Source organism: Pollicipes pollicipes, unplaced genomic scaffold (genome assembly GCF_011947565.3).
Source record: "Pollicipes pollicipes isolate AB1234 unplaced genomic scaffold, Ppol_2.1 Scaffold_4295;HRSCAF=5057_pilon_pilon_pilon, whole genome shotgun sequence".
Classification (NCBI taxonomy): Eukaryota; Metazoa; Arthropoda; class Thecostraca; order Pollicipedomorpha; family Pollicipedidae; genus Pollicipes; species Pollicipes pollicipes.
Window position 1 is genome coordinate 38,325,207 of NW_023596461.1, and position 11,457 is coordinate 38,336,663.

General features: G+C 53.0%; 1 protein-coding gene across 1 annotated transcript; it reads right to left on the reverse strand.

The window, feature by feature from the left end:
• Window positions 1-104: 104 nt before the first annotated feature.
• On the reverse strand, window positions 105-11,383 carry LOC119096879 (presenilins-associated rhomboid-like protein, mitochondrial). The gene is made up of 9 exons (XM_037219863.1): window positions 11,251-11,383; window positions 7,600-7,694; window positions 6,856-6,962; window positions 6,369-6,494; window positions 4,408-4,570; window positions 3,793-3,888; window positions 2,727-2,851; window positions 1,414-1,613; window positions 105-703 (listed from the first exon to the last, which is right to left on the reverse strand). The coding sequence occupies exons 1-9, from the start codon at window positions 11,268-11,270 to the stop codon at window positions 607-609; spliced, it is 1,029 nt and encodes a 342-aa protein (XP_037075758.1). The 5' UTR covers window positions 11,271-11,383; the 3' UTR covers window positions 105-606.
• Window positions 11,384-11,457: the final 74 nt, after the last annotated feature.

The window sequence follows — 11,457 nt, forward strand, 5'->3', positions numbered from 1 at the left end:
GACGCGACTGAAGAATGTCGACAGAAATCATCCCTCTGCGAGCGGCTTCCATTTCAGCTGCGCCAGCGCACCGTTGTGGGGAGTGAACACAACGGGTTCGTCAAAACTGTATGCCTTTATCAAAACCAGAACAAACGTTTCAGCTATAGACTACGTAACTCTGCCGTAATCACCGCCCTAAACTCGACACGCGAGTGACTGCTCCCGTCAGGATGAAGCCGGCGGCTGGGCGCCAGGCACGAGCGCGCCGGCGCTGGCGCCGCGGCTTCACAGCGCTCATCCGAACGCTCGGCTCGTCACCAGACACGTGGCACAACAGGAGACGGCGGAGCGCCGACGGCACCAGCGGCACCAGCGGGCCTCGAGGGACGCAGCATCGCTAGACGCGTGCCGACCACTGGGAGCTGCCCGACCTCGACAGCGGCACAGCTGGCAAACGGCGGCGGCGGGCCGCTCGTGAGCGGGCGCCGCTGCAGGCTCGGCCGGCGGCGGCGCACCGGCTCCGGCCGCGCGCGCTGTCCGTGTCGAGGCTCCGCCACACACGTGACGCGACCGGGGACGCCCGGACGCCGCTGGCGGACGAGGACGACGGACCGGCGACGGCGATCACGGCCGTCGGGTGGCCTCGCGCAGGTTGTGGTACCAGCGTATGACGGGCTCACGCCGCTCCCACACCTGTTGCCGGCCGTACAGCGACCAGTACCTGCAACCGGACGCTGGTCAGCGACGCGGCTCCGGGAGCGGGACCGGGAGAGGGACCGGACGGTGATCAGCGGCGCAGCCCCGGGAGCGGGACCGGACGGTGGTCAGCGGCGCGGCCCCGGGAGCGGGACCGGCGCCGGAGAGCAGGCCTCTGTGGACGGAGCGGCTGCACGTCCGGTCAGAGGGAAGCAGGCAACCTTGGAAAGCTGCCTCTGTGGGGATACCAGGCACGGTGACGTGCGGTCTCGGAAGCGGCTGTTATTGTACAACACCTGAGAGCACCGGCAAAACACGCGTGCAAAGTCTGACACCGCACCCGATTTAAGTTTAGGATATGCCTTCGACCCACTCGCACCCTTCTCGTACAATGTACCGCTCTTTTAATTGGTCTACGCTAATAAAAAACAACAACCGCAGTCAAGAATGAGCAGTTTGATCGCCACTTTCACCGGGCACGGGTGTGCCAATACGCATGGCGCCTCGGCGGCCAGCTCACGCTGATGGCGTGTTGGCAGGACTGACGCTGGAAACGGCCTCCGAGAGACCTCTGCGAGACGTCCTCCGAGAGACCTCTGTGAGACGCCCTCTGAGAGACCTCTGCAAGACGCCCTCCGAGATGCCTCTGCGAGGGACGCTCTCCGAGACCTCTCCTCTCCGAGAATGCTCTCCGAGCCCACCATCCCCACACGGTGCCCGCGCCCCGGAGCTCACACGCCGAAGAGGGCGCCACCCAGGTGGGCGGCGTGGTCGAAGAAGTTCCAGCGGAGGACGGCGCCGAGCGTGTCGAACGCCATCACCGCTTTGATGGCCGTGCCGGCCGTGAAGGTGAACATCGGCAAGAAGATGATGGCCAGCCTGGAGTCGGGTGACTCGGTGCAGACGAACCCCAGCACGGCCATGATGGCGCCCGACTGTCAGGCGCAGAGCCAGCGGACCGAGTCAGGAGCAGGGTCGGGCAGAACGGGCCGAGGCCCACGCGCCCCTTGGCACCGACGTGGAGGCCGCGCCAGCAGGATATTGCGGGCCCCGAAATAGTTTGTCGAGGTTCCATCACACATTAGGTCAACTTGAACGTGTCCCAGGGACCTGCAAATATTCACACAATACGCCATTCTAACATTTATATGGTCACTTATATAATGTGGTCAATTATATGGTGACCTCATTCACCTAAAATACTTGCTCACGACAGTGTAGGGCAGTCAAGAGCATTGCGCCTGGAAAGTCAGAGACATTGTGTGTGGGGGGTCAGGAGCGTTCTGTCGGGAAAATCCGGAACACTGTCAGGAGAGTCACAAACATTTTTGGGGATTCAGAAGCGTTGCGCTGGGGGAGTCATGAGCCTGGTGTCTCGGGGAAGGGGGTCAGAAGCATTGCGTCGGGAAAGTCAGTAGCATTGTGTCGAGAAAATCAGAAACATTGTGTCTGAGGAGTCCGTAGTTTTGTGTCGGAAGAGTTCGGAACATTGTGTAAGGAGAATCAGGAACATTGTGTTGGTGGGAGAGTTAAGAGCATTGCGTCCGAGGAGTGAGAAGCATCGTGTCATAGGAGAGAGAGAAGGATCGCGTCATGGGAGTGAGCAGCATCACGTCATGGAAGTGAGAAGTCAGTAGCATTGTGTCGAGAAAATCAGAAACATTGTGTCTGAGGAGTCCGTAGTTTTGTGTCGGAAGAGTTCGGAACATTGTGTAAGGAGAACCAGGAACATTGTGTTGGTGGGAGAGTTGAGAACATTGCGTCCGAGGAGTGAGAAGCATCGTGTCATAGGAGAGAGAGAAGGATCGCGTCATGGGAGTGAGCAGCATCACGTCATGGAAGTGAGAAGCATCGCGCCAGTCTGGAGGAGAGCCGGGGCACTGAGCACTCGTGTCAGGGGAGAGAGAGCAATAGGTGAGGATTAAGGGGCATTGCGACTGCCTGGCATAGAGTTCAAAGTTGAAGAAAACCCCTTGAACCCCACAAACCAGTGTGCCAGGAAGCCAACACCGGTGTGCTGTACACTATCCGGCTGTGTCGTCTCTCACCGCCCCCATGGAGACGGCCGGCGTGAAGACGAACATCTTGTAGAGGTAGCTGCCTAACGAGGAGACCAGCGCGCCGCTGAGGTACAGTCCGAGGAACTGCTCCTTGCCCAGCATCGCCACGGCACCTGGAGAGAGACGGACGCACGCAGTTCATCCACCACCCCCACTAACGCAGGCCCGCTGTCGGGCACGCTACAGTCGGAGGCAGCGGCTCCAGGTGGCGCCGCGACAGCACGCGCTGTGGGGAGCTGCGTGGAGCTGCCAGCAGTCCGTGTGGTGCGCGAGGCGAGCCGTCGCCGGCGCTGGTGTGTCTGCACAGGTGCAGTGGAGCTGCCAGCAGTCCGTGTGGTGCACGAGGCGAGCCGCCGCCGGCGCTGGTGTGTCTGCACAGGTGCAGTGGCTCACGGATATGTCGCTAGGGTGCAAGCTGAGCGAGCACTGAGTTGACGGTTGTGGCGGATCACGGTGTCACGTGACCGGTCGTGGTGCCGCCCCCAGCGTGACCGTGGCGGACCGGGTGGAACGGACTCGTCGGTCCCCACCGACCAGGCTGGGTGCGGGTGGGCTGCGATAGTTAATGTGCGCGACTCTTCGTAATGGGCCGTAAATCCAGTCACGTCACCTCGCGTCGTGGTAGATGCAGTCGTTACAGCCACGTTCCGACAGGGGTGCACGACGCCACGATAACGTCACACACACGCGTGGCGCGTCAACGTTGCAACGGTGCAGAACTAGCGCGTTATCATGACAGGTCCAGCCAGCTGCAGTCAGTGCGTGGCGCACAAGGATGCTAGGATGTTCACACACACGCGTATCCGTGTCCACGCCCAGCTTTTGATGCCCGAATAAGCGAAGAGGCGCACAGAGCATCTCATGCGCCTGACATCTTCTGTAAAGCACCAAACACATGGCAGACAGCTCATCACATGGCTAGTCGTTCACTGTAGGGACTGATGTGCGGGAGCGAGGGCCAAGACGTTCTGGCGGCGCCTCAGCCTCGGATCTCTCCGGAGCGGAGGTGTCCACCGACGACGACGCGGCACGCGGCGCGCCGCCCACCACTCACCGGTGGAGAAACTGTGCAACACAAACATGTTGACAGCCAGGTGCGTGAAGGAGTAATGACTGAAGCCGGACAGCAGCATGGGCAGCCGGAACCAGGCTGCCGGGCGGAGGTGAGTCGCGTCAGGGCGCAGGCACGGCGTGGCGGCGCAACGCGCTGTGGTCCACGACAGATCGCGTCCATTGACGGGACTACCACGGGCTCCTCAGTGCCGCCGAACATGGTCAGACAGCGACCAGGGTCAGCTGAGCGTTACGAACATGGGTCCACCACAGCTCCGGCATGGGCTCCAGTCGCCCGCCGTCACCACAGCTCCGACATGGGCTCCAGCCGCCGGCCGTCACCGCAGCTCCGGCATGGGCTCCAGTCGCCGGCCGTCACCACAGCTCCGACATAGGCTCCAACCGCCGGCCGTCACCACAGCTCCGGCACGGGCTCCAGTCGCCGGCCGTCAAGGAATGCAGCTGCCCTTAACAGCTTAACACCTGCGCAATCAGCAAAAGCACTGGACTCGCATCTGCTCGGCCTGCAGCCCAGAACACCGCTCCGCCACGTGGCCCGCGTGCCGTAGAACTTCGCCCGCCTCCCTCCCCTCCCCAGCCAGAGCCTCAGACGTACGCGAGGCAGGGGTGGAGGCGAAGTAACGCAGCATTGTGGGCGAGAAGGCGGGCACCTTCCACGCCAGGAACACGACCACGTTGAGCAGGCACAAGGGCCAGAAGAGCTTCTGACCGTCGGTTTGCGACGCCCACCAGCTGTGCAGTTGGTTCCGCCACTCGGGCTGCGGACGTCGGCGGACTCGGTCATGGTGAGACGCGGACGGCAGTCACGCTGTCGTGTCAGAGCGGGGTCATGGTGCCATGTCGGACCGGGGTCATGGCGTCACGTCAGATCGATATCATGGTGCCATGTCGGACCGAGGTCATGGTGTCATGTCAGACCGATATCATAGTGTCATGTCGGACCGGGGTCATGACGTCATGTCGGACCAACGCCATGGTGTCATGTCGGACCGGAGTCATGACGCCATATCAGACCGATATCATGGTGCCATGTCGGACCGATATCATGGTGCCATGTCGGACCGGGGTCACGGTGTCATGTCAGACCGATATCATAGTGCCATGTCGGACCGGGGTCATGGCGTCATGTCGGACCAATGTCATGGTGTCATGTCGGACTGGGGTCATGGTGTCCTGTCAGACCAATGCCATGGTGTCATGTCGGACTGGGGTCATGATGTCCTGTCGGACCAATGCCATGGTGTCATGTCGGACTGGGGTCATGGTATCGTTTAAGAGCGGGGTCAAGGTGTCGTGTCGGAACGGGGCCATGGTGCCGTGTCAGAGCGGGATCATGGTGTCATATCGGACAGGGGTCATGGTGTCATGTCGGACCGGAGTCTTGGTGTCAAACCGGGCCGGGCCATGGTATCATGTCGGACCGGATTCATGTCATGCATGACTGCATGACTGACCTTACATGCTGTCATATTGGTGGGTACTTAATGGCCAATCCGTTCAAAAATTGTATTATAATCATCGCATGAACTTAGGCATCTGTTGATGCCAGATTCAAAGGCCGACGCATATTTAGTTTTGTGAGGTTTCTCCCTCGTTTCTTCAACAGTCCTGGTAGCCGTTTTGTGATGGATCGGGAAAGTCTCCCTTATGTTACAAAGTGAGTTAATACCTATTTGTTTAGTTGACGTTGAAGAGACCCACTTTCCATATCTTTGCCACGGGGAACATGTCTCGGAAACAACTGGCTAGTATGCTTAGGTATAGTATATATGAGCTAACTGGCAATTGATTGCAAATTTGCTCATGCATAACAAAGAGCTATCGATACTTTTGAAAAAAACGCCCGAGCAAGTCATATATATGCTATATTTTATGTATCATAGTATATATATATATATATATATATATATATATATATATATATAAGGCAAGACGGGTGGTCGTGGTAGTCGCGTGGCAGAGCGACGCCCAGTTGTTGCTGATGAAATCTGTCTAAATCAAAACCCAAGTCACACGTGTTGAACAAGGTAGGACCGTGACGTCAGGGACGCAGTTCTGTTGCAGTTGAGACAGGCTTCCGTGACGCATCCCGTGTTAAGGCAGTCTCTGCCCATACCGGACCTTGACCCGACGCGTGTCCGGGGACCACGAGTCCCCCATGGGGTGGCCGTTCCAGAAGCAGTCCCCTGCCTTGTACCGAACCCTTGACCCGTGGTGTCCGGGGACCACGAGTCCCCCATGGGGTGGCCCGTTCCAGAAGCAGTCCCCTGCCTTGTATCGGACCCTTGACCCGCGGTGTCCGGGGACCACGAGTCTCCCATGGGGTGGCCCGTTCCAGAAGCAGTCCCCTGCCTTGTATCGGACCCTTGACCCGCGGTGTCCGGGGACCACGAGTCCCCCATGGGGTGGCCCGTTCCAGAAGCAGTCCCCTGCCTTGTATCGGACCCTTGACCCGCGGTGTCCGGGGACCACGAGTCTTCCGTGACTCGTTCCGGAGGCAGTCGCCTGCTCCGTCCTAGATCAGTGACCGGCGGAGCACGGGGCGGCACCACTGACCCGCTTGAAGCCGTGCTCCGCCTGCCTGCGGCCCCACAGCAAGCCGCGGTCCATGGAGCGACGCATCATGGCCCGCACGCCCTCGTACTCCCAGATGACGCAGCCGGCCAGGATGGCGCCGGACCCCTGTGGCCATGGCGACAGCGTGAGGCCGCGCCGACACGTGGCGGCATCGCGGGCGAGGCCGAGGAAACGGACTGGCGGTCCTTACTGCAGCCACCACACATTGTATCCAGAGGGGCATCAAATGAAAATGAGACGGACACTCAGGACACCCTAAAATTAGAATCACTTCCACAAGACAGCGGCCTCACCGAGCAGAACACCGGAGCGACTGCGGGCCTCATGTAACGCATTATGGCATGAAGCAGCCCCGGTTCCACGGAGTACTGGAGCCAGCACAAAGCCCCTTACACAGTGGGCGTAAGTCAAGGTTTGCGTATTCAAAAATTAATTGCGGGATATGGACGGCAGTGTGTTGACTTACCACGACGGTGAAGATGCTGGCATGTACAAACTTGCTCCAGGTGACATCGCCCTGTTCTGGGTTCACTACAGGCTTGCTCTTGCCTCCAAACCGCGCAAGCCAGCCCCCTGCAATTGGTAAAGCTTTCGATGAAGCACGAAAGCAAGTCATCTTTAAAACAAAAGCAGTGTGAATAATCGAACGAGATAAACAAGTGACAAATGCTGGGTGTAATACGAGATAGCCATGTATCGCACACGTCTTCTTAAGACATTCCATAAAGACAATAACATGGAGCAAAATGAAACAAAAAATTAACTTATGGCATATTTATGACCTTAGTACTAGCCAAAGTGCAAATATTCAAGCTGGATAAAATCGAAGGTGTGGCAAGTATGCAAATAAATTATCAAAGCATCTTGAATTATGCCTCAAATGGTGAACAATTTACTCTTTTTCAGACCTAACTCAAGGCAATGGGTTGAAAACCGGAGCCTACATTTTCCAACTGATACCCACTTCCACTTCATGGTTTTGCAGCAGCACCTGAAAACTGCACCAAACACTGACCCCTGTTACATTGCTGTCATACTTGATGCCATGGAAATCTACTTGACTGCTAAGGCTGTGCAGCATGTGAGCACATTCTGACCCACATTAAACAAGAAACAAATGCCTGTATACATATTATTGGATGTCATGAACAAGATGCGACGAGCCCAAACATATGTTAGAACAGCTAACACATCACGACACAAGACTTACTGCCTGTGAACAGTTGCCTATGCGCTTGAACATGGCGAATGCAGCTCCGTGGAATTTGGCTGCCGGTCAGGCGCAATGCGGCGGGCAAAATAATTCTGCAATCAGATGGTTCAAGTGAGGAAAATAATCACGCTCGCAGTGAGAGCCGTGGACATCGTGGTAGTAGAACAGGTCGCAACGCTCAATAAAACCCACGTTTGCAAAATGTATTGTGTCCTTCTTCCAGAATGTTTTTTTGATCGGTATTTTGCAGGGGCGTGGCCGATGGGGGCATAAGCTGCTGCGTTCCCCTCCCACCCACTCCCCACTCCTCACGTCTGCACGATTCTATTGTGTTAATGACTTAGCCTCTCAAATAGCCAGTCTAGACGGTCCAGCAGAGGGGATTCCTTATCACCCAGCAATGGTTCTCCCTGTCCCAACACAGGGTATCTGGTTCCCATCTCCTTATCCAGAACAGGATCCCTTCGATTCACAAACGGGGCCTCCGCATACAGAAAAGGGCCTCGTTATCCCAAAACAGGGCATCCTAATCCGGAGCGATCGCCTTCTGACGTACCGGGTCGACCTCCTAAAATATAGAGGGCGACTCCCCATTCAAAACAGGAGACTTATAGTTCACAATGAGGCCTCCAAAGCCGTTCAAAAGACCTTCTTAAAACAGAATAGAGCCTGCTGATCCAGAAAACACACTTCATGATGCAGCAAAGAGTCTTCTGGGCCCAATTTAGACTCGTTTATAAGTCTACTTAATTTTTTATTATTCTTGATCAAATATCTATTATCCTTGATCAGTTTTTTAGTAGCAAAGCTGCAACAACAAACTCTCAGTGCGGCTAAAAAGAACCCCACAGCATTTAAAAAATTTTATGTTACAAGCGAGGCCATGAGCCATTTGTGCAAATTGGTATTTGGTTGGAGGGAGGGGGAGGGGGGGGGGGGGTAACTCGGCAACCCCTCATCGAACTTAACCGTCAGCAATCACCTTTGACAGGAAGGTGGCCTAAATCGACGGAGAAATTTGAAGTCGCGTGAGATCAGGGCTGCGGTTGCACACTTCTGCCTCTGACGTACGGCGATCCTGTCCTCGCTTCAAACTAACCATGTATTTTTGTATCTATCTAAGGCACACAACATGGCTAGTCACAGCTTTTTTATACATCTTTGCAATCACCGAGCGTGACGTCACGAAGTTCTCAGCACTAAGAAGATTAACTTCTTAGAGGTCATGCTGGAACATTTTGAAGATATTTGGAAGATGTTAAAATGGGGACAACTTTCGCATAGCTGCAGAAACAAAACAATGCCATATTTCACATTTGACTAACACAGAAAACGTAATGTTCGCAGCAAGCAAAACAACAAGAACAAAACACTGTAGAACTGGCCACAGAGCAGAACCAGGGACAAATCTCGACAACTAGGGGTCCCAATGGCAAGGCATCAGCACACTCAGATAAGGAAACCAGCAGCCAATGGCAGTGGCACACATGTGTGTCCCTGCATGCAGGTGGTCCGGTAGCTTGCGCCCACTCGGGCACAAGTCATGGATTGACCTGCGTGCAGGTGGTCGGTGGCTTGCGCCCGCTGGGGCACAAGTGATGGATTGACCTGTTCTTGTACTTTCTTCCAGATTTTAGCATTAACATGAGGTTTCAGCAGTCATAGAAAATCAACACTTGAGACGATTTACATGAGAAGGATGATGCTACCCCCAGCAAATCATCTAGAAGGCTCTACATTAGCTGATCCATGAGGATGGCAGTAATCGACCAATAAGGGACTGGTGTTGACCCAACAGCCCTCCAATATATGTCAAACCTGGGCCCAAACAAGCAGACATTTACCATCGCTGCATCAACTAAGATGGCAGGTATGAGGCAGGATGTAATTTCAGCCAATTTTCAAACAATGTTGCATGTAAGTCAGCTCATTAACTCTACAAACAATTGATGATGATGCCCATTTTTACCCATGGTTATAAGTATTGGGTTGAAAAGGTACCTGATGGTGTTGATGCCTTGCTTAAGTTTTGGTATCATCCTCATCACAATTTTACTCATCTTTCTGGTTGATTTGTTTGTTCTTTGCCACAAAAGGTGCATTGTGAAAAAATGTCTCTCTGCATTTGCTTGAATGATGTTGTGATTATGTTACTCACTAAGCAAAGCTTATTGTGTGGACAGTAGTCCTTCCAAGCAAGTTGTCCAAAAAAATGGAATAAATCTGCAATAGTCTACCAGTAAAATACCACCAAGACCTTCAGCATGCCATTCAGCGCTATGATAAAGCTTCCCATCATACATCCACCTTTTGTCTCAAAAACATGATACCTTGGGTGAGTACTGAACCCACAGGATGATGCACCTTAATGAAATGCTATCTGTTGCTCAGGTGTCTATGGATAGGTCAACTATGACACCATTTTACAATATCCACTCAACTAATAATTGCTTTCCCAGATGAATCCAGGGTGCAATGAGGAACTTCCAGCATCACAGTGCCCCAGGAGGGTTGATAAGGAACAAATTTCATGAGGATGATTTATTTTAGTGCAATTAACATTACATTTCAAACTTGGCTCTTCAGGTAAACTAATGCTAGATTTGGCCTTCATAGTTGTAGAGGAAACATAATCCATTTGGTGACAAAATGGACTGCAAACTAAAAAGAGTACAAAGTCTCATATGCAATGTTATACAATACTATATGACCCCTGCGGCACAGGCATGGGCCATGCCCACCTGATCATCTTGGCTATTTGCATGCTGACAGTCATTAAATATTCACACACAAAGTGCTTTGAGGCACAGACCAATATAGCCATGCCATGCTGTTCAAAACTCTCTTACCCTACAAACTGAGCTTCAGGAAGAGGCATCTCTGCATGGATAGTGAACATAGTAATACAAACACAATGTTGCAATGCATCTGCAGAGTATTCTGATGTCCAACATAGTTCTGTATCATAAGATCATGCAATATACCCATGCCTCATGACATCCTAATAATAAGTTATATAGCCTTTATAAAAGAATCACAGATATCAACACTTAAATTAATGTACATATCTATTATCATTTGGCTTAGACTGTATCCTCAGCTATTATATAATGCTTAGCAATGTTAGATTGAAGCCTAAATGTTTCTATTAAGGCATTGCATTTGAATGCTATTTCAATCTATGAAGCCTGCGCCTAGGATTGCATTCAAGGGTTACAATGTGCAGGCAGGAGCTTCACCCACTGATACTGTCTTATCACATCACTTTAAAGCTACAACCTAATAAGCTGTCAAAATAACTATGTCCAAATTAATTTTAAACACTTGTAGCATCACATGATGCAGCTGTTCCACATTCACCAGAGGCCCTTATTACAAACACTGTACTTAAGCATGTCAGTACATGCAGGTTTGTTATGCCAAAGATCAGATCACACATTTCTGTACCACTCATTCTAAACTCAGTTTGGCTGTGTGTGATTGCATTCCTTCCATTCAGTGGCAGAGTTGCAAACCAGTCACAGTTAACAGTAAAACATGAGTGGTCAAGTCATGACAAACAATAGGTCCTGTGCACTTTGTTACACCATATATGTCCTCACAACTCATACCCCACGATGCATTTACATATCGCCTACTGGTACATACCCGCCCACGGTCCGAAGCATGACTTGTTAATCAAGCGCGTTGAAGGTGGTCAGAGCATTAATTTTAAAAATGATTTTTCCTTTTTAATTGCAAACGAACCCGAAGCACACAACAATCATCCCAGTCATAACAAATCGCCATCGGCCAAGCCAATACTGTAACCAGGGCACCGTGATCATTTATATCACTAATTGTCCCAACTGCGGT